At 59.9% G+C, this 23,034-nt stretch overlaps 1 protein-coding gene across 6 annotated transcripts in view; it reads right to left on the reverse strand.

The window, feature by feature from the left end:
* Window positions 1–22,095, reverse strand: part of BCAR1 (BCAR1 scaffold protein, Cas family member) — a 39,698-nt gene extending 17,603 nt beyond the window's left edge. For 2 of the 6 annotated variants that reach the window (XM_037815679.1, XM_037815677.1), the window contains exon 1: window positions 8,961–9,105. In XM_037815679.1, coding sequence (XP_037671607.1) covers window positions 8,961–8,972 — 12 coding nt within the window. In that variant the 5' untranslated portion in view covers window positions 8,973–9,105. Of the gene's footprint in view, window positions 1–6,896; window positions 7,044–8,960; window positions 9,106–21,928 lie in introns of those variants that run through there. The other 4 variants (XM_037815678.1, XM_037815680.1, XM_037815681.1 and 1 more) reach the window with 4 other exon arrangements.
* Between the last annotated feature and the right edge of the window lie 939 nt (window positions 22,096–23,034).

Consider the following 23,034-nt stretch of genomic DNA (forward strand, 5'->3'; position numbering starts at 1 on the left):
ACAATGCTGTTAAAAAGTCAACTTGCCCTACCTAATTTTCTTAATAAAGTCAATACGATTACAATAAACAATACCAACAGGATTTTTTTTTTTTTTTTTTTAGAAATTTAACAACAACAACAAAAAAAGCTTCTAGAATTACATTGAGGAGCAGAGGTCTATAGGCTGGCAGGTCAATTCTGAAACTGAAGGCAATGCAGTCACTCCCAGCCATAAAAGCACAGGAGCGGGCGCTGTGGACTGGGGCTGGTGGCCCAGGGCAGAGCTCACAAAGGACTTCCTCTGCAAGGGGTCGGGTACCAGTGACACCCCAATCAATGGGGAAGCAGAAATGCCATTCTGTGGCCTGCTTCATGGATGCACTTGAGAAAACCCACTTACTGTTTGAAGGAAAGCAATTTGGATACTTATCTTACATTATAAATAAAGGGCAGTTAAAGACCCATTTGAGAAAAGTAAACTTTAGAGCTAATAAAATAAAAATTGTGGGAGAGTATCTCTGTGACTTTGCAGTTGGGAAAAATTATGAAACAAAACCCCTAAAGCAACAGACCCCAAAGGCAAAAGTGGTCAATTTCCATTAATGAGGGACAACAGCAAAGCGGACAGAAGGGTGGCAGGTCACAAAATGACAAGAGTGGTTAACCCGGAATCGAGGAGCTCCTACAAATCAGAAAGGAAAAGATGAAAACGCCAGCAGTAAGATGGAAGGGGAAAGCTGAGGGGGCACGGCCGCCCGAGGAGGGCTGGGTACCTGGAGCAACCGGGGCCTGCTCTGGGACCGCCAGGTGGGCAAGCGCAGGGGCCGGGTGGGCAGCTGGGAGGTGGCACTGCCCCCCAACGGGCGCTGCTGCCAGGAGCACCCACGGGCCGGGCCTCAATGGCCCCAGGAGACCCGGGTACCAGGAACCCTCGCGGGGCAGAGGTGGTTAAGGGTGAGGGCTGTCAGCCACGAGGGTGGGTCTTCGCCATGCCCTCCTGAGTTAAAGTCGGAAACGGGGGATCCCTCTATGCAAATGTTACAAACATCTACAAAACAATGATACCTATCCAAGGACAGTCTCCAGACACATTACACTTGTGCAGGTGCTTCAGGGACAGGGAAGGGGAATGAGACAGGATATAGGGGGGTAAGTGGGGAAAATAAAACAAGAGCAGAGTCTCACACAGTCTGAGGACAGCACAGGGGGTCAGGAGGGCTCAGCACCCTGCTCCCTCCACTCCCGTTCTTGTTTTCACAGCCCCCGGGAGGCAGGGCCCCTCTGTTGCTCGGGTACAGTTGGCAAGTGCTCCTAGAGCAGGGACAGGCACTCTGTGAGGCCAAGGGGGTCCCTGGCCAGCCCCAGCTGGAGCCATGAGCCTGTGGGGGGAAGGGAGGAGTCCGGGAGGCTTTGGGGAGCCCGTGGGCTTAGAGACAGGAGGACAGTGTGGTGGGCACAGAGCGGGCAGGCCCAGAACCCCACTGATGAAAGGACCGGGTGGGGAAGGTGCTTCCACCTGCCCCCCTGCCATCTCCCATCACCCCCGTACCATCCTCGTCCCCTGCAGCCACTGCTCCCTGGTCTGGGTGCCGGCTCAGGCTGGGCCAGCGGGAGGGCTGTGGTCAGTGGGCTTCCAGCAGAGGGCGAGAAGGCCAGGGCTCCCAGGGCTCTCCGAGCGCAGCAGGGGCCCAGGCTCAGAAGCAGGGGAAGCTGGGCCTGAGCCGACGGTGCCAAGCCAGCCAGGCCTCAGCCCCCGCTGGCTCCTCAGGGTCCCTCCTCTGGGTGGCCTGGTGGAGAGCCCTGTGCTGGGTGTCCCCACTAGCTGTGGGACCTGCCCACTCAGGCCAAGTCCACTCCTCTGGGCTCCATCTCCAAGGAGTCCAACAGGAGCTGGGATTCCAGGCGGGAGGAGCCACCCCCCTCCACCAGAAAAGGAAGAAGGAAGCTGGGTCTCGGGGCCAGGCAAGCTGGGGCCTCAGAGTCCAGGGAGGGGCTCCCCCTCCTCTCTCCACACCAGCATCTGGGACCTCCGTCTCCCTGACCCCATCCAACATTCCTGGGGGAGCAGGGATAACAGAAGAAGCTCGAGCATCACCCAGGCCAGGATGGGGTGCCAAGCGTAGGTCCTACTTGGCCCCGGAGCCATTTCTCCAGAGCAGCTCAGAGCCCCCAGCCCCAGAAAGGACCAGAGGCCAGGGTGCTGTGGGCCAGGAGGGGAGGCCCAAGAGGTGCCCACCCTTCTGCAGTGCAATGTGCCCCCACCCCGGGAGAGCTGCCTAGGAGGAATGTGCCAAGGTTACCACAGCCCTGCTCACACCTTGGGTACAAGGGAACCAAAGACGCACCAGTAACACATCACCTTGGATTAAATAACTGGGCAGGAGAGCACAGAGGAGTAACGGTGTTTATGTTTCAGACGGTACAGGGTGCTTTCTTCTCTGAATTTTCAGAATTTTTCAATTTATGTTTAATGAGAATTTCTTGCTTTGAGGTTGAAAAAAATACACATCTGAGGAAGAAAACAGTGGACTAACTCCTTGGCTCCGAGGGAGCACGGGGCAGGGGCCACCCCGCAGCCCACCAGGCTCTTTGCCCCCAAGTAAAGCAAACTTCCCAAATATGGTCTGGAGCCTGCCTCCGGGGATCAGCCTGTCAGGGGCGGGACACATCCGTCCCACCCCCCTCCCATGACCCCGGCACTCAGCCGCCGCCGCGTCCCCCAGCCCCTGCCCTGGTGACCACAGGAAGTGCCAGCAGAGTGAGTCAGAGGAAAATTCCCCTCCCGCCAAGTCAGAGGGGGCGGGCGCAGGGGGGGCCACCCTGCAGAGGCCCCTCACCTCTCAGGAGGGCAGCCCCGGGGGCGGCAGGGAGCCAAGGCAGGAGGCTGGGCGGGTGCCACCCGCACCAGGTGAGCACCCAGGCCTCGGGCCACGGCTGTCTGGTCTGGGGCGGCGGGAGCCAGGCTGGGAAGCGCCTCACGGGCTGGGCACGTGGCACGGACGCCTGGCACCAGCAGCTCCTCGGCGTGCGTCAGCGCTGTGCCCCCAGCCCCCGCGGGCGCCCAATCCCTGTCCCGGCCCCTGCGCCCCGGGCACAGCCAGCGCCTGAGCACCCGCCCCTTGGGGCCTCTCGGCTGCTGCCCAAGGACACGCTCCTCCTGCTCCTCCTCGTCGGGTCACTAAGCAGCAGTCAAGACCTCAACCTGGGCCCGGCCCACAGCCTCCCTGGGTGCTCTTGGTAAGAGGGACGGCAATGGTCCGGCCTCAGAGGGCTGCTCTTTGGTTTAACAAAGACACAGCTGGTTCCTGCTCCCCACCAGGCCCTGGGCTAGACTCAGAGGCAAATCCAGCCGGACAAGGCCCTGTCCTCATGGGGCCTCTGCTCCAGCGGGGAAGACAAGCACCCCACAACAACCTGCCATGACAGGGAGGAGATGGGGGTGACAGCACTTCAGGGGCACGGTCACTGTTCCTGGGTGGGTGAAGACAGCCTCCCTGAGGTGGCACTTCAGGTGCCTCATGAAGAATAAAAACCAGGCAACAGAAAACAAGCCAGGAAGAGCAAGTGGGCACATGGAGGGCACACACCAGGCACAGGACACGGGCGGCCCACGCTGCAGGACTCCTCAGAATGATGCCCGGAGAGCTCAGTAAACGGCACCTCAGAGGGGCAGAGCCACCCACCCCATGCATTCCTGCTCTGGGCACACCCCCCAGTTTCCTCCCAGGGGCCCCAAACCAGGCTCCCAGCCTCCCTCACTGCTACGGTGAGCGCATGGCCAGCCCTGGACAGACGCTGTCCGCCATCTGTGCCCAAGGCCCCGCAGCAGCATGGCCACCTCACGCCTGCCTCTAGGACCCTCCCATGCCCCTCCCCACATACCCACTCGGCCCGACCCTGTCCCTTGCAGCACTGCCAACACGTCTTGTTCCTGCCCCGGGCCCCAGGCGCCCAGGACGAGAGGGAGCCTGTCTCCTCCAGCACAGCACAGAACAGGCAATAGCAGGTGTCTGTGGTGTGGATGAGGTGTGGGGGTGCAAAGCTGGGCTAGGGAAGAAGCCCTGACTAGAGCAGACAGGGTCCTTCTGGGGAAGCCCCCACCCTGCCCCACCAGAACTTCCCAGCCCATCCCGAGAGCCCAGGAAGGCCCTCTGTGCTCACTTGTCCCGTGGGGGCAGAGAGGAACCCCCACCCCAAAGCCAACACCACCCAGCTGGCAGCCCTGCCAGCCGGGACTGCTCGGGACAACACCCTGGTTGTTGAGCACTGAAGCCTACAGAGCTGCCCCCTGGGCTCCGCCTGGCTCTGAGAATGGCCCTCATTGTGTCCCCAGGGCCCCTCTGGGCGCCAGACCCACCCAGGCCGGGTGGGCCCTGAGACGTCCAGCAGCTGGGGCTTTGGCTGCGGGTGGGCACACATCTGGAAGGGAACAGCCATCTCGCGGGTCTTAGAGTCTGGTCTCCTCGACGCGCCACTGCCTCAGGGAGCCTGGACAGCTCTGAAGCCGAGTATCCCCAACCTCCGACTCAGGGCAGGGGCCGCGGTCTGGTGGCTGGAGCAGAGCGGGGAGAGGGCGTCACAGGCCTTGTCTCAAGGAGCCTGCCCTGGCTGCCACTGCGGCGGGCGACCCCCATGCTGCCTGCACCCCTCTCCCAGGGCCCTGAGCCCCGCAGCCTCCTGATGGACGCCCCCAACAGACCACCATGAGCAGGGCACCAGGCCAGCCACAGAGGGCTCTGCAGGCCCGACAGGAAGTGACCGTGGCCCCCTCTCCCAGGCCTGGCTTTGCATCTCGCCTGCATGCTTTCACTGGCACACAGGCTCTCGAGTCTGGCACCCACAAGCCGGTCCAAAGTGGGGGCGGGGGTGAAATGGTGAGCGAGACTCCCGTCCCTGCCAGGAGCCTGCAGGGACAGACAAGGAAGTGTGCAATGGCGACGTGACTGACAGATCCGTAAGAGCCACCCCACCCCACACTTGTGCCATTACTTTTGTGCACATCACCTCATTTACCCCTTCAAATGACCCTCTGAGACCCCATGATCACCCCCATCTTTTGGATGGGGAAACTGAGGTTCACAGCTGCCTGAGGCAGAGCTGGTGCTGGATGACAAGGTGGAGCTGGGTGGCACCTCTCCTGAGCGTTCAGGCTCTTAGAAGCCAGGAGTGGAAATTCCACAGGCTTCTCCATCCCTCCCTGCCCCCACGCAAACACGCACATGCACACGCACACGCCAGCCCCAAGCACAGAGCCCCACACACAGCAGTTGCTCGGGGAACACTGGCTCCCTTCATACCCAGAGCCATCTCAAACATGAGCCAAATTTATTTCTGGGGTATTCTGTTTACTTGTCCCCAAGAGCCCCAGGTGGCCAGTGTGTGTGCCCGACCAGCAGTCTGCACCCACAACCCCTCCTCACTCACTCCAAGAAAGTCCCAGTGGGCAGGGCCCTGACTGGTCCACCTCCTGCCACCCAGGCTCCGGCTGGGGCTCGGCTCTGAGGGACAGTGCATCTGCCCTTCCCTGCCTAGATGTCCCCCATGCCCCTGCCTGGGAGAGCCTCTGGGACCAGCCTTGGCATCCTTCTCCCCCTAACACTTCCAAGGACAACTGAGTGGCCCAGGGCCTGGGCTCAAGACGTTGGAGCGGTGTGAGCCACCCAGCCCACGGGGAGCCCCAGGTGCCCAGGGTGCGGGAGTCAGAGAAGAGAGAAAAGGGGCAGGGGCAGGGAGTCCTCAGCCCCATGTCTCACCCTCGGCCTCTGGGGAAAGGTCTGTTGAAAGAAAGAATAAACACCACCTGTGGGTGGTCACTGCCAGGGGCTCCCCAACCCAGACACAGAGCCATGGCCTGGCCTTGGCTGCAAGGTCATAGCACATGCCTTTGTGTCCAGGGCCAGCCCTGGGAGCAGAAGCATGTCCCAGGGAGGCTGTGCAGAGGAGGAAACGTGGCCTGGGGTGGGGACGGGGCAGGCGGAGCAGCTACTCCTACCGCAGGACATGAGACACCTGCCAGCCCCCAAGACACTGCAGGTGGTGGGAACAGGTAGGTCTGCAGTCAGAGCACCAAGGAGGCCAGGTGGGCCCGAGGGCAGAGCATTCTGCCCTCCCCGCAGGTTCTCTAGTCCATTCCAATTGCTCACCAGCTTAGGAACAGGCTGGCCTCCAAGCCCCCCAGAACCCTCACCACCAACACCCAGCTGGGGAATCAACCCCAGGCCTGCACCCTTGGCTGCCCAATACCCTCCTTCCTGTCCCGGGGCCTTCCCTGGGAGGATACTCCGTTCCTTTGAGCGAATGGGTTCAAGGTCATACTTGTGATTTGGGCTCTTGGCAGGGGGATCAGCAGAAGGCTGATCAGGGACAGCACCAGGCCCTCCCCTGGCCCCTACCCCAACTTTGTTATCACGGGGGCAGGGGGAGGCAGAGAAGGACGGGGGGGGGGGGTGTCAGAAGATAGAATGCCCAGTCGAGGAGGGACAACAGAAACTTTCCTCCATGCAGGGCCTGTTTCCCCGCCTAACACCTGAAGCTGACTGCAGCCCTGCCACTCTCCTATCCTGATGACTTGAAGCAGTCCATAAAGCAGCAGGAACAGAAAGGGAGTGAGGAGGTACGAGGTTACAAAAAATGGGGTTCTCCAGCTCAAAAAAAAAGAACCCTACCCCTGCTTTCTGGGATGGGCAGTGGAGATGGGGGCTTGAGATGGGGCCCACCCCCCTCCTCACCTATAGTTGGGAGGGAATTAGGGCAGCAAGACAAAGGTGCTAAGGGGGCCAGACAGGCAGCCCCACCTTCTTGGAGGGAGACCAGCCTGCAGCCCTTGATTGCGGGGTACTAAGGAGCAGAGGAGGAGAGCCTGCCCAGTCTCTGTGTTAAAGAATGATCCCTATCATCCCCAACCCCTCTCCTCACCCTTCAAGTTTGGCTCCAGTACTGCCTCCTCCAGGAAGCTTCTCTGGGAGCACACCTCCCCTGGCTACCCCAATGTGCACTTCCACAAGAGGAGGCAGGTTCTGCAGAGAATTCTCCAGGCCCAGAAAAACAGGGTGGTGGGACCTCCTAAAAGAAAAAAGGATGTCAAGAGAGGCCAGGAGTTAAAGGCACAGCCAGGGAGCCAGAGGGGCCCCAACAAGTTGGCAGCCCCAGTAGAGCATGGCAGCACTCTGGGAACCCCAGGTAGGGGGAGGGCACATGAGGGAGTACACAGCCATGCCAGCAGACTGGGTTCTGCATCCAGTTCTGCAAAGACAAGTGCCTGCCTCTCTGCGTGTGCTCAGACTGGATGCCCAAGTGGTACTGCCCTTTCTTCAACCCCTTGCCCAGACCTGGGGAGATGGCACCAGCCCGCAGCACTCACGCTCCTGCCCAACACAAACAGAAACGGCCAGAGACTCCACTCCTACCCCACCTTCCTGGCAGAACCTGAGGCTGACACCCACCCAGCCCCATCCAGCTGTCACTGGGCTCATTTCTTGCCCAAGGCAAGTGGGTGGCGGGTGCTGGTGCCCAGAGGTTCTGCCAGTTCTCCCCCAGGGCTATTTTGCCTGCAGGCTCCACCTGGGCCTGGACCTACTCCTCCAGGCAGCTCTCCAGCACCTGTTCCTTTCCAGGCCTGCCAGCCTGGCCCCAGGGGCAGGAACTCACTGTTCCGAGACCTCCCGAGCACCTCTGGGTTACAGAGAGCATCCCCCTGCCCACTGCAATCACCAGGGAAGGAACCATCGCTCTGAGAAGGCAGTCAAAGCCACAGCAACCCCCGGACTGCATCCTAGCTCAGACTCTTCCTCACGGTAGGGGTGAGGGGGGCGGGGGGGGATCGTATGTTCTCCAGACCGATATGAGGCAGAGTGATCGGGAAAGGGAGCCGAGACCCCAGTCTGGGATTCGGAACCCCAAGGACCACCATGCCCATGGTCCCCGGCCACCCCCAACCTCAGCAAATCTCGGCTTCCCGGGCTCCTTCAATGGCTCTGGGCACCGGCCTCGTGAACAGTAAAGACAGGCTAGGTTGTTAGAGACTGGGACCCCCGGGCTGCAAAGCCTGGAGCAGCAGTCCCGCTGCTAACGCAACTCACTGCGCTCGACCCGCGGAGGCTGAGACGCTCCAGCTCCGCGGGCCGTCCGTATAAAGGATCCCCCAACAGTGGACCCTCAAACTCCTACGTCTAAGCTGCAGAAGCCAAACCCTGGCCGGGTCCCATCTATTCTGTGGGCGCCGAGCACCGCGGCCCCGGTGCGGCCCTGAACCGCCTCCAGGATGCGGCTCCTACCATCGGTTTTGCAACCAGGACAGGTAAAGGCTGAGGAGCGCCGGCGGGCCGGGATGAATCATTAACCAGTCCCGGGATGGCGCTCGGGTCGCAGACGCCACGCACTTGCTCGCCAGGCCCCCAACCCTTAGCCTGAGGATGGGGAAAGCCCCCACCCCCAAAAACAGACAGGTGGGCCGGCGGCCGGACCACCACCTCCGTCTGCTGGAAGTTCACAGTCACGACCTCAAGGGACCTTCGACCGCTCCTCGTAGCCGAGGAAACCGAAGCTCGGAGGCAGGGCGCGCAGGCCCAAGGTCACCCGGCAGGCGGCGGCCGGCAGGGGGAGAGCGGGCCTCCCGCCAGGAACTTTCCCGGATCCAGGAACTTTCCTGCCGGCCTGCGGCCCCTGCGCCCGGCCTTCCCAACCGCCCCCGAGGCGCGCCGGCTCTGGGATCCTCCCGGGCTTTTGCTTCCAGGGGCCCTCACCAGGGCGGGAGGAGGTCCCAGGACCTCGGACCCTCGCCCCGGCGCGCCCCCGCGGAGCATCCGGCAGCCGGCGGTTCCCAGGACCCGCGGGTCCGGCAGGAAATGCCACCCGCTTAACTCTTTCCCGCCCGGGCCCGCCAGGGACGCTCACCTCGAAGCCGAACGCGGACCCCGGCCGATCGCCTGGGCGCGCGAACCCCGCCCCGGCCGCCCCGCGCCGCGCCGAGGGGGCACTCACCAGGTAGTTCATGGTGTCCGGCAGGGCTGAGGCCCCGGCTCTCCGCGGGGGCGCACACCGATCTGCCCGGCCACGTGCTCTCGGGGCTCCCAGCGCGGCGCAGACGCCCCGCTCCCGGTCTGGCGGCCTCAGCCCCCACGCCCCCCACGCCCGCCACTGCCGCCGCCTCCGCCGCCCAGAGCCGATCGCACCTCGCCCCGCCCGCCGCCGCCACCGCCCCCACGGCCCTGCCGGCCCAGCCCGGCTCCCGGCATGCCCGGCCGCGCGCGCCCATTGGCCGCCGCTGCTCCTCCATGCAAATGAGCCGCGCGCCCAGGGGGGCCGCGGGCAGGAGGGCGCAGGAGCGCTCCGACATCCGCCGGCCCGGTCGGACCCTCCCAGCCCTCAGGCGCAAAGCCCCTGCGGGACGCGGGCTCCTCGCCTAGTGCATAGGGTAGTATCCCTTTTTGCCCAAATCCACGTCTCGATGCTCCACCGCCGGCGAGAACGTGCTCTTCGTCCAAGACCTATGTAAACGCCTTTTGCAAGAAGACTATCCGGATTGCCCTCCTTCCCCAGCTCACTGGGCGCGCTGCAGCCCCCAAGGCACGGGCCTTCCAGCTCACAAACCCCGGAGCAGTCACACTACAGATCTCAGAGAGAAAGGGGAGGGGGCATGTCCTCGACTACAGAATAATAATAATGACTGTGGCAACTACGGTGTAAGAGCGAGCTTGGGCCTCCAGCTTTTACATGCAGCACTCCCCTGCAGCCCACTGACCTCAGGGGTCTCCGGGTGCTGTCCAGCAGTGCCAGCGAGCAGGGCCCGGGCCCATCCTGTCCTCCTTAGGCCCACCCAGGGACAAGGGGCTCACCATCTCCTATCCTCCACTGAATGAAATCTAGCTTCCTGAAATGTACTCCTAGGGAGATCTGCCCACTGTCCCCTCCAATCTCCCAATCAGCCCCTATCCAGGGCTAAGGCCTCTGCCCGAGGCTCAACAACCTCAGAGTCCTGCTCCTACTCATTGGTTTCAGCAACACGAGGGGGTGGGGCAGGGATGGTGGGAGACGGAGGAAGAACCACTGCAGGAAAACCTTGTGGAGAGAGCACCAGCTCAGCTCTCCGGAGTCAGCACCAACTAGGCTGCAGGTCAGGGGCTGTCAGCCATGCCTAGCAGAACTAAGGCACCAGGGTCCCTGAGCGCAGCCCGGGGACGCACAGCGGAACCTGCTCCAGAAGTGCACAGTTGTATTCCAGATGTCTCCTCTCTGGGATCCTCAGACAGCCACAGAGCACGTGGGTGACATCAGGCAGCTCACGGTGCCAGGGAAGCAGTGGGGTAGATCTGGCTTCAACCAGCAGGAACCCTCAGGCGCGGCCTATAAAATACATAAGGCCAAGCTCCCCCTGCATATTGTACAACTGAGGCCCCAGGCTCAGCGAGTGGATAGCCTCAGACCAATGAGCCACCCAGGCAGGCCTCTCCCTCGCTGGGCTCCTTTCTCATCAGCAAACGGAGGGAGCTGAACCAAGGCAGTCCCCATCTGGTCACAGGCCCCATGGAGAGCTTGTTTAAAAAGATTCCTGGGTCCCACCCTAGCAGAAAAACAGGACACCTGCATTTCCACACAACTCCCTGGGGAACCACTGGACAAAGTCATGGCATGTGGGGAGGAGAAGCGGTGGGATTTGGACACGGTGTAACCTAGGGTCCTCAAGAAGGGAGGAAAGGGACACCCTATGTGTCCCCAAGATGGCCTGTCCCATCATTCCCAAACAGCCCACTTCCCCAAGGAAGAAGAGACAAACCCCTTCTGCTTGTTTCCCAAAAGCTGTCCCAAGGTCAGAAAGGAAACCGTGGGCCTGGCCCCATCCAGCCACTGACTCCTGAGGGTGGGGGTGGGGTGGGGACGGTCAGCACCGGCCCAGGACTCACAGCCAGGCAGTGCCCGCTGGCAGGCTCCAGGCAGGAGGTATCAGCACGGATGGGCGGGACACGAAAAGCCAACCCTGCGGGGGCTGCGCCTCCTCTGTCACAGCCGGAGGAGGGCGGGCAGAGAGGAGGAGGCTGGCTGGGACCGAGGGGAACCGGAGACCCTCCTCATTGCTGGAGCTGGATTAAAACAGCGCAGGGGTCGGGGCTGCTGATGTGCACGGGCAGGCGGGGGAGGGGCACCAGGCTCAGGCACAGGCATTTCAAAAATGTGCTCCTTTTCCACTTAAACCACCCCCCTCCCCAGCCCATGCCTCCCAGAATGGCATTTCCGCTTTGGAAACAAGGCCCCAGGGTCTGCACCCCACTGTGTGGGTGGGGGTTGGGGAGTGAATTTGGGGGTAGAATGCCCCCTCCCAGTCCAGTAGAGGGGAGGAGCACTCACTGGGCAGGCTCTGCTTGGGGTGTCAGGGGAGCAGAACCTCACTGCACCCCCAGGGCGGCCTCCCCGGCCTCCGACTGCCAAGGACCGCTGACGGAGACGCAAACCCCTGGCCCCTGGCCCCTGGTCCCGAGCCAGGAAACCCCCGTCTCCATGCTCACCTCACGCTCATGGCAATCCTGCAAGGCAGCCTCCACAGTCAGCCCACTTTGCGGATGCAGAAACTGAGATCCAGTTTACTGCCCCCTACAAACCGCCCACAGAGGGACAGAGGTGGCAGCAAGGGAAGGGACGGAGGGGCTGCTAGACCCTGGACCCTGGTGACTCACATTCGGGACAAAGGAGAGAAAGGCATCAGCAGACAGGGGTTCTCCAGGCTCTGATGGCTTGTCGCACTCAGAGACCCCAAAAGGACAGGCAGCTGAGAACCAAGCACCCCTCGCCCCAAAGCTGAGCTCTCAGAAGTGGGGGCCCAGTTCAGCCCCCATGGAAAGGGGTCCAGTAAGGATTTGCTGACTGGGTGGGGCCTCGCAGGATGGGGAGGGCTGGCGTGGGTGAGGAAATCTGAGGCGACCCCAGTCTCAGGAAAGGGGACGGTTGATTCAGTCTGTTCCCACACCCCTCCCAGCCTGGCTGGCAGGCAGGGAATGATGCCGGAGGTGTTGGCCAAAAGAAGAGGAGGAGCTGAGAAGGAGCTGGGAGAGGGTGTTGCTGGGCGCAGGGAGGGGGCACCAGTGCTCACTCCCCCAGCCTGTTGTCAAGTCGCCCGAGGAGTCGCCTGCCACCTCCTGCCGGGCCGAGGGTGAGCTCACAGGCTGACAGAGGACGTCACCGTCCCCTGTGGACCTGCAATGGCTGTTTGTGCAGGGAACACGGTGGGCCCAGCACACAGGCACACTAGCTCTCATTTGTTCTTTAGTGTCCACTGGGGTGGGGGTGGGGAGGCTGACGCGGGACCCTGAGTGCGGAGAGAAGCTTGGGGCGTGGTTCCCGCCCTCTGGGCTTTCTTGGGTCTTATCCTGCAGGACGGAGCCTCGGCACCAAAGGGCAGTTCTTGCTTTATGCCCAACAATGTCTGCTGCAGCATTTGTAACAGAAAACACACACACACACACACACAAAGGCATACCCTGAATGTCCAACTCTAAGCTAGGGCAAATCACAGCCTCTCAGTGGAAAAATGCAGGAAAATGCTGATGACAATGCTGTGTGAGAAGAGCAGACTAAAAATGGCTTGCACATTAGGGAGAGGGTTGGAAAGCTGACACAAGAATGGCAGAGTGTTGATGATGGCTAAAAGTGAGCAATGGGTACACGCGGGGTCACTATACTAGTCTAACTTTTGTACATGCTTGAAATTTTCAATAATAAAATTTTAATTAAAAAAAATGGCCTGTACAACGTGACTGCACGCAGCCCCTTTCCTCTCCCGCAGCCTTGGCTGCAGAGAGGGTGGGCTGGATGGGTCAGTTATTGGCCAGCTCTGAGAACAGCAGCAGGAGAGGATTTCCTGAGGCCGGAGGTAAGCACTGCCAGCCCCAGGGACAGGAAGAAATGACGGACTGCAGCAGGAGGGCCACGGGGAGTCGACGCCTTCCCCCCCCAGCCAGCCACTCACCATGGCAAGCTCAAAATCAGGCTGTAAGCAGGAGCCAGGCCCTCCTGGGTAAGAGAACGGGGTGAGGGTGCACCAGGACCCTCAGGGATGGGGCAGGCTGGCATGGGGAAGAAGTGGGCCCACCTGCATCAAGAATGGCAGTCGCCCGCAGACTGGACCCTTCACATGCCTGACGTCAGTTGGTCCTCACCACAGCCCTGGGGACCGAGACGGAAATGCCACTACCCAGAGGCTCAGAGGTGGCAACGCCTTGCCCAGGTCACACTGCCAGGAAGTGGCAGAGCTCATGCAGTAGCCCAGCCACCCAGCTGCCCAGGAGTGTCCCCAAGGGAAACTTCTCATAGCATAGCAGGAGCGTAGGCACTCTAGGGGAGGGTGTTAGACCTGCCAGCCCTCCCCTGCTCTCCAAGGCTGGAGTGGCCCATGGGAGCAATTCACTTGTTCATCACAGTGACAGGCTGGGGGACGGTGGGCAGGCCCACACCCTCGCTTGGCCTCCTCCTCCCTCCCAGGACAGGGGCTCCAGTCCTCAGCCAGCCCTCCTGGGCACAGATGTCCTGCCCTGACACAGCTGCCATCCTTCCAGCATCCCCTCAGCCAGGCTCAAAAGACTGAAGTTGAGACCTGGGTGCTGGGGCAGGGCTGCCAGGTGGGGGGCAGAGCCGGGGGTGGGTGGTGCTGGGTGCAGGCAGACCCCAGACAGGCTTCCCTCCAGATCCAGGCCTGGGTCCCAGCAAATCCAGTGCTCCATGTCCCCTCTCCCCCTCCCCACCCACAGCACCCCCACCCAAGGCACTCTCATTGGAACAGGACCTGGAAGGAGCGGTACAACTCTCCTAATTATTTTAATTGCTTTCCTATTTTGAAAATTAAAAACAGCAGAGGCACCTGCAGGGAGATGCCCACTTCACAGAGGCGCTCTTGCTTGCAGCCAGCCCAAAGCTAGGGGTGTGGGGGGAGCAGGAGCACTTCCCAGAGGTTCTTGGCCCCACCCCGGTGCTGCCCACAGTGGCCTGGAGTCCCTCTCCCTTGTGTGCCCCCCTCTTCCATCTCCCTCCACTGCCCTTTGAGAACTACCCTCTGGGGCAGGGGCCGCCCTGGGAGCTGGCAGGTAGGTTGGCTTGGACCAGCGCCCCCAGCACTGCAGTCTCCCGCTGTGTGTGAGGAAAGGGCTGGGCCCCGTGTGCCCTGTGCCCTCCCTGCTGGCGCCAGGACCCTGCATCCGTCAGAGCTGCCTGTGGGAAAGCAGGCAGGGGAGGGGGCCTTGGTCCTGCCGGGAGAATCCTGGAGGAGGGGTGCAAGGGGGAAACATCCTGTCCCCAGAGAGGAAGCCCAGCTGCTGGTGGCCGCCCAGCTCAGTCTGATGGCCTGGGCAGGGAGGGACAAGGGTGTGGTCAAGAGGCCTCCCCAGCTGGGCCATCTGCTCTCGCCTCTGCCCATGGCAACCAGCCCCAGCAGAGCAAGGCAGTCGGAGGGGGAGAGGGGAGACCTCACAGGCCATCTGCTGCCCACTCTGGCCTGCTTCTGCCGGAGTGCCAGTGACCACACCCACAGATGCCCATGAGGAGCAAGACAGGGCTGCCCAGCCACTCAGCTGGGGCCAGGGTGCCATCAGGGTGGCAGGAGGGACCCCAGGGAAAGTGGGGTGAGGGTTTAGGAAGAAGTGGATGGAGAGAAGGCAGAACTATGGCAGCCTCTGGGTAACGCACTGCTTTTTCTCCCCTCTGTGGCCCTAGAGTGGGGCTGGGTGGGCTGGGTCTCCCACCTGAGCCTGCCCCAGCCCACTGAAAGGGGCTCCATTCACCCCAGGAGATCCAGGCACAAGCCCCCCGCCCAGGTTTGCCTGCAAGGAAAGGCAGGGATAGACAAAATGAAGGATTCCAGCTGGTGTGATGGTCAGCCCATCTGCACCACTCAGTCTGCTCTGATGTCAAACGTAAGCACCACCAGAAGCCTCCCCAGAAACCAGGCTGCAGGCCCACACGGCCAGCCCATGCTGGGCCCCAGGCTGTACCTCCCTGGGCACCACGTGCAGGAGGGCATGCCACTGAGCCCCACGCCCCAACAAGCCCGCCCTGGCGCCCCCCACCCTCCCCTCCTCCCACAGGAGGAGCAAAATCACATCTGGGGCTTGGGGGCAACATCTTTTCTGGGAGTTTTGTCTCCCACAGCCCCAGTGCTGGTTATGGTGACTACCCTGTACGTCCACTCGCTCGGCACTTCTGACTGGGCAGCTACTATATTCCAGGCGCAGAGTCCACGTCAGAGCATAAAAGTGAACACATCAATATTTGTGGTGATGAGGACCATGAAGGAGAATACCGCAGTCACAGGAACAGAGTGATACGGAGTGGCTTTTTTATTCAGGGTGCTTGCGGGTGGCCTCTGAGGAGGTGATATTTGAACAGATGTGTGTGTCTTTGGCTGCAAGTGTCTAACCCTCATTATGCCAAAAAAAAAAAAAATGAAGATTTATAAAAAACAGCACAGGGGTGCCGGCTAGTCCCCGCCCCCAGGCAAAGAACTCAATGCTCAATGCTCCCAGAGTTGAAGCAGGACAGCCAGGAGGTCTGATTGGTGGGGTGTCCTGGTGGGCTGGCAGGGACAAAGCCCGAGCTGAGTCAATTCCCCCACAGCTCTTCTCCAGCCTCCTGCTCTCCTTAAAGCCTCTTCCAGCTAGAAATTCTGGAGTTGACAGGGGCCCTGAGGGAAGTACCAATGACTCAAAAACATAAGATGCCTAAACTCACAGGTAACCTGGGAATTCAAACCCTGCGACACCTCAGAGAGGGCTGAGAACAAGCATGTGCCTTTGGTGGACCCAGGATTTGGGGGCACAGATAACTCTCTGGGTATGCCTCAATGTATACATGATTGGATATCAGGTTTTATAAAATACTGAAATAAGAGTACTATACCAACAATAAAGCTGGTGTTCTGGCACTTAAAAAATATAGAGCATACAAAAGCTGCAGACAGATATCCATCAGTAAGAGAATGGACAAATGCTTTGTGGTTTATTCATAACATGGAACACTATTCAGCAATAAAAAGAACAAACTATTGCAACACATAACATGGATGAAAATCTCAAAACCATTATGTTGAGCAAAAGAAGCCAGATCCAAAAGAACACATATGTGTGTTTTCACTTAGATAAAATTCAAGAACAGGCAAAACTAAGCCATGGTGCTAGAAATCAGAATAGTGGTTACCTCACAGGAGCCCGGGTGCTTGTGCTTGACTGTAAAGGGGCATTCAAGGAACGTTCTGAGATGATGGAACCGTTCATTTTTATTTGATTGATGGATATGTGCGGTCTGCGTTAGTCAAAACTCACCCATCTGTATAAATGAGTCAGGATATGGGTCTTGATCCTTTTGCTGGGGAAAGCCACAGGGAAGAGTTGGAAGCCAGAAGTCAGTGGGAAACAAGAAGAGAAAGGAGAGGACATCAACATGTGATGGGAAAGCCAAGGAGCCCAATGACTGTCAGCCAGGTAGAGTGCTTCCAAACCTGGGAGGAAGCACACCTTCCAGCCTCTGAAACTGGGAGTCAATAAATTCCCAATGATTAAGCCAAAAAAAAAAAAAAAATTCACCCATCTGTACACTGTATACCTGTACATTTCCTTATATGTAAAACCTACCTCAGTAAAAGTCTCAACTGGAATAAAATAAAACAAAGCACAAAAGAAAAACTACACGGCACACAGGAATACCAAAAAAAGTATTGTGATCCTAAGCCCACCATGTTATCCTTTTTCCCTTGGCTATCAGGGAGCTTAAAGCTCAATTGTATGCCTCATGTGATGGTTTGGAGGCTTTATGGACCACAGAAAAGTATGTTCTTAAAGTTAATCCATTCCTGTGGGTGTGGACCCATTGAAAGTAGGATATTTTGGTGAGTAGGATCTTAAGATGTGACCCACCACATTCAGGGTGGGTCTTAATCCTCTTACTGGAGTCCTTTATAAAAGAATGGTATTCAGACAAACACAGAGAGAAAGACATGGAAGGTAAGACAGAAAGCCACAGAAACAGAGAGGAAACCCATTGAAGCCGGAACGTGGAAGCAACGAAAACCGGAAGAGAAAGGAGAGACCAGCGGATGCTGCCATGTGCCTTGTCATCTGACAGAGGAGTCCAGGATCACTGGCAGCCTGTCTTCAGGAAGAAGGTATTGTCTTGAAGATGCCTTGATTTGGACATTTTCGTGAACTCAGAACTGTGAGCTTGCAAATAATAAATTCCCAGTGTCAAAAGCTAGCCCATTTCTGATATATTGCATACTGGCAGCCAACCTAAACCTAGGTTATCTGGAATGATTTTTCCTCTTTCCCCATATATTACATAATTCTGGGTCTTTTGAAGATCCCAGACTATTCGTGTCTTTCATTATAATCTGCTTCAAATCCTTCTGGAGCCTGGTGAGGTTTAAATAACAAATGAAAATTATTTAAAAACCCCCTCATCCTCTCATCTCTCAGAGAAGAGATTTAGCTTTAGAGCTGCAACTCGTGACCATTTCTCCTGCCAGAGGCATCGCTGTCACCTCCACCAAGCACCCCTAACCTGTCCCCAGCTCTTTTTCCTGAGAGAGGGGGACAAGGCCCTAGCAAACAGTGAACGAAAAAATCAATGGGGTTTGACCAGGATGCAAGAAAAACAAGCAGGAGTGATGAAGCAGAGTCAAAGGCTGGGAGGCGAAGATGAGCACAATGAGGTAGGGGCCCGGAGGGGCCAGAGACCCAGGCCGGAGGTGGGGCACGGGCCGGTCAGCAGCGCCATCTGCCTGGACACACCCTCGCAGCTTTGCTGCCCACCTGCCTCGATGCCAGGCTTGAGCCCCCTCCCCTAAGGTGTGAGACCCTCCCAGGGCTGTGCTCCTTCCTTCCTTGCCAGACCACGCTGCCTCACACACCTGAGGATGAACCGCTTCACTCCTGGGCATTTGGAACAGGGGATCCACCTGGCCTGGGACATGGGGGCCAGCTGGTGGCCCTGATGCAGGCCAGTCTGTTGGCAGGATGAGGACAAGGATCGGCCCATCCAAGACTCATCCAAGACTCATGAGACATGGGTTGCTGGGGGGTGAGGGTGGGGGGCAAGGTCATCTCACGGCTCTGGCCTCTGGGGGAACCACCCCAACCACAAAAGCCCCAAGAATCTTGGGCACGGGGGGTGGGGGGGCGGCGCCACACCCGCCAGCTGGGGCAGGATAAGCAAAGCCTCAACAACTTGGCCTTTTACAAAGAGCTTTTCGGTCCCTTGCCAAGTTCTCACAAAACCCATGGGCTCAGTGCTGCCAACATACAGATGAGGAAACTGAGACTCAGAGAGGCTCGGCAACTTGCCCGAGGCATGGAACCAGCATAGTTGGTTCCAGAGCACTTGCCTTCAACCCACCAAACGCCCTCCCTTCCTGGGGCAGCTTTTCTGAGAACCAGCCAGTCCCCAACAAGGCTCCCACGTCATTGGCTCAGACACCAGGCTCTCAGCAAATGGACAGCCGCCTTCCTCTGGGGGTCCAGCAGGTGGCCAGAGGCAAGCTGGGGTGAAGCCTTCAGTCTGGCAAGGGAGTTGGACAGCACCCAAATAAGCCCAAATCAAGGCACAGTCACAAACAGCAGTCTGGGAGGACTTCCCAGGGCAGTGCCCACCCTGGCTGAATGCCCGTGGGTGAGCAGGCGCGACCAGGTGAAAGGGGCAGTGGGCTCGAGACCATTTCCTGCAGAAGGAGGTGCATGAGCCAAGGCCCTACAGCAGGAGGGGGTGTGACAGGGTGCCCTGAAGTCTGGCAGGCGAGGCCAAATCTGAGGCTGGAGCAGGATTTTGGACTTGGAAATTGCCTCTTTCCACTGTCCCCTCCTGAGCCCATTCTGCCAGGCCTCAGCAACCAGTGCCTGGCTGCCAGGTCAGCTGCAAGCCGTAGAGCAGAGCAGCCCCTTCCTGTTCCTCGGCCAGTTCTCCTGTTCATGGCACTGGTTGGCACAAGGCCAGGCCCAGAGTGGGCTCCTGGGCTTGTGAGCAGGATGGGTGAACCAAAAGATTCAACCAAGTGCCAAGCCTAGTCCACCAACCTCCATGGCCCACTGCTGGGCTGGCTGGGGCGGGACTGCCCTCTGCCACTCAGGCCTGGCAGCCTCACCTCCTGGGGGTGCCAAAAGGGGATAAACACTCATGCTCAGAAAGCCACAAGCAGAGGGCTGGCCTTCCAGCAGCCTTGGCCTCTGCTGAGGCTCACAGGCCACAGCTCCCACAATTAGAGATGCCACGCAGGATGGCACTCACAGAGGCTCTGGGCTCTGCCAGGCTTGGTTCCCTCCCTGGCTCTGCCTGGCGCTGACCGCGTGGCCCTGGCAAAACCCCTGTCTTCCCTGAGTCTGGGAAGCATTCAGCCAGCACCAGGCACTCGAGACATGCTCCGCCTGCTCAGTACTCTCGCTTCTGAAAGGGCCTGACCCCCATAGAAGAAAGGAGCAGAACAGGGGCAGGAATGGCCGTGCCCATTTCACAGACAGGAAACAAGAGGCAGAAAGAGATGCCGGGGCATGTCTCTGCAGTGCCAGGGGACAGCAGCCTGACAGTGCTGGGGGCAGCCAGCATCTTGCCATGCCTCACAGGGATTCCAAGCCAATGCTGGCCAGGGTTCCGAGGCAGTGGTGGCACAGCCATTTTCTTTCCAATCCTTCCTGCCTGCCTGGAGGGAAGGGACAGACCCAGGGTGCCAGGCGGCCCGGAGGCAGACACCAGGGAACAGCCAGTAAGTGAGTCTCCAGGCAGTGGGCAGACGGGGTCACTGAGCAGGGAGTCAGTGTACACAAGTGGGACAAATGACGGATCAGCCTCTAACAGGCAGGGGGTCACTGGCAACGCAACGTGGCCCCTCCCAACCTCTTCTCTTCCTGCCATCACCCTCCTCCATTCTGAAGCATCTAGTAATTTCTGTGGCCCAAATTGCCTGCATCAGTACCATCCAGAAAAAGACTGCCAAATGAATGGGTGTGCTTAAAACCCACACGTGTCTGTGAGCACCGCACAGGCAATCATCATTACGGCTCTAAAAGCAAAGCTTCCCAGGGGCCAACCCAGCACACAAAAAGCAATTTTCAGAACATTTCCTGGCTGCTCCATAAACGAATTTCTCCTCCCAGTCCCACAGCTCAGACACTGCCCAAGGTCCCAGGAAACAGCCGGGGTGATCTGACAGTCCAGCCACACAATCCCCGCAGGCTGTGGCTGCAGGTGGGAGGGTGAGAACTGACTTGAAGCTGGGGGTGGGGTGAAGACAGCAGCTGCTGGTTTCCACAATGGTGCCTGGCTGTCCAAGTCACAGGCAGACCCTGGCCCTCCCGCCCAACCCTATCATTACAGATGGGGCCACTGAGGCAGACAGTCCAGGAGGGCTGCCCAAAGTCCTATAAGACAATGGGCCTGGATGCCCGACTCCAGTACAGCACCCTGCAATGATGATGAACGATGAAACCAAATCACACGCATGCCTCCCAAATAGACGCCAGCCAGGCTCTGATGTGGCCCTGGTCCCCACTTAGCCTGAGTCACATTCTCTGCTCACTACCCCAGAAACTCATGCCCTCCACAGGCTCAAGTCTTCTACCTCCTCTCTCTGGCCAGTGCCCACAGGGACAGGGGAGCTCCCAGGGGAGACCCAGAGCTTTGCAGGAAAGAAGAGCAGGGGAGAAGAGCTTGGCAGGCATTTTCTGTCTGCTTTCTAAAGATGAAGCAATTACGCGCTGAACCAGAACAGAAGGGGGGCAGGGTTTTCACATCAGCACGGCCTGGAAGCCCTAATTTTTTCATCTGTAACTCTGCATTACTGCTCCTGGAGGCAGGCAGGAGCAGGGATCTTTAATTCCATAATAACAATGTTTTGCACCCATATCCAATAATCTCCACACACTCTATTGTGGTTAATTAAGAGGCCTTCCTGCCAGGAAGTCCCAACTGTCTGCTTCACCATAAGGATGGGGTTCCCCAGGTGGGGAGAAGCCCTGGAAACAAGGCCAGGGTCCGCTGGGAGCTCAGGCCCATTGCTTTTCCCCGGGGTGGAGAGAAAAGCCCTTTGCTCCCTTCTAGAAAAACAATGGCTGAAGGCCCCGGCTCCGGCATGCAGACGGCGCCCCTTCAGGGCCAGCATGGCTTACCCCGAGTCTGCCTCCCACCTCAGTCTGTCCATTTGTAAAGCGGGCTGGGGTGAGAGCCTGAGGCCTGGCCACGACGCAGAGCCACGGGTCCCGGAACCACCCCTCCGGCCAGCCGGGCCCAGAGAGGGAGTTGTCAGGCCAGAAAAGAAGCGCCCATGGCTAGAGGTGGGAAGGGGCTGAGCCCTGCGCCCCGGGGTTCAGGGACCCGAGGAAAACTTCCCGGGAAAGTGAGCGCAAGCCGGGAGGGAGGGAGTGGTCTATGGGGAAACGTACCGACCCCGTCCCAGGCCTGCCCATCTCGGTGGGTCCCTGGAGGACAACACGGCTGCCATCCAGGGGGTCTCCTGAGGGAGAGCACGGACATCCCCCACTCCCTGCCCGGCCCAGCCGTTCCGTAGGGGGTCCCGTAGGGGGTCCTGGAGAGCCGCCCGGACCCCACCCCACCTCTGTACTAGGCCTGGCTATCCTGGTGGAGGTTCCTGGGGGGCAGCATAGATCCCCGCCGGGGCCAGCTGTCCCACAGGGTTCCCAGGAGCGGGAATCACAGATCTCCGCCAGACCCAGCCGTTCTGACAGGGAAGGGGATCCCCAAGGAGACAGTGCGGACCCCAGCCCTCCTGAGAGAGGAGGGGAAGGCAGAGGCAGGGAGGCGGCCGGCTTGGGGGAGACGCCCCCACCCCAACCATGCCCCGGCAGGTGGAGGCCCGGGTGACGCGAGCGCCCGTCGGGAGCCCCCGCGGCACCAGGCCCGCAGCGGGCGGCGCGAGGTGCCAGGCCGGGCCGGGGGCAGTAGGCTCGGGGTCCCGACCTGCGGTCGGTACTCACCGGCACGGACATCTTGGCCGCCGCTCCCGGCGCCCGGACGGGCAGCTGCGCCGGCAGGCTGGAGGCTCGGGTGCGCCCGCGCCGCTCAGACACCCCCACGGCGCGGGCTCCCGGCGCCCTCCCGGCTCCCCGCGGGCTCCTGCGCGCTCCCCGGGGCCGGGCAGTCCGGTCGCTCCAGCCTGCGCCGCGCATGCGCCGCCGCGCGCCCCGCCCCCTCCCGTCTCCTCCGCCGAGGACCGCGTTAAAGGCGAGGACCCCGGACCCCGGCACTTTTCTGTCGGCCTAACGCCGCGCTGAAGGGCCCGGGTCTCCACACCTTATCCATTTCCCAGGGCCCTTTCAAATAGCACTACCTCCTGTTTACCCATCCGGTTCTGGGTGCCGGAAGCCCCACTCGCCACATTGCACATCCCAGGGTGCGGGGCGCCTGCCCTGTGGTCCTGACCGAGCTCCCAGCCCATGTGCCTGGAATCTGACAGAGGAGGCTCTCAGGCCAGGGGAAGGCAATTGCTAATCAATAGAGCTGGGCTCGTAGAAGCCCCCACTCCCGGCTGAAAGGGAGCCGCAGAGCCCCAGTACGGTCCCCACGCGGTGATGCCCAGGGGTCCCCTGCTGTGCTCAACCTCCTTCCCCCACCCCCACCTTGGGGAGCCCCTGCCTCCCCGGGGAGCGGCCTGGCCCATCCTCCGTTAGATCTGGGCTGGCTGTTACAGAGGGTCCTGTCTCCCAGGACCTCCACCCTCGAGCCCACCCACACCAAGTGGTTCCTGAACAACAGGCCAGCCCTTCAGACACTGAAAGACCAACATTTGCCGACCCGGGCCTTCCCTTCCCTACTTAACCCAATTCCTTCCACCTTCCATGTCTGGCTTGGTGTCCATATACTACCCGCCTAGACTTTGCACAGGAATCTGGCCTGTGTGCACCCTAATTTCCCCACCTCCCTGCCAGGCCTTGCTGTTCCCATGTTATGTGTGTAGACTGAGGCTCTGAGGTCCCTCAGCTACGAAAAAGCAGAACCTGGGGACCGTCCCTACTCCATGGGGCCCTTCCTGGGCAGCCTGTGGAGGCCCAGCGAGGCTGGGTCCGGGGAAGTGGCCACTGCT

Source organism: Choloepus didactylus, chromosome 22, assembly GCF_015220235.1.
Source record: "Choloepus didactylus isolate mChoDid1 chromosome 22, mChoDid1.pri, whole genome shotgun sequence".
Lineage (NCBI taxonomy): Eukaryota > Metazoa > Chordata > Mammalia > Pilosa > Megalonychidae > Choloepus > Choloepus didactylus.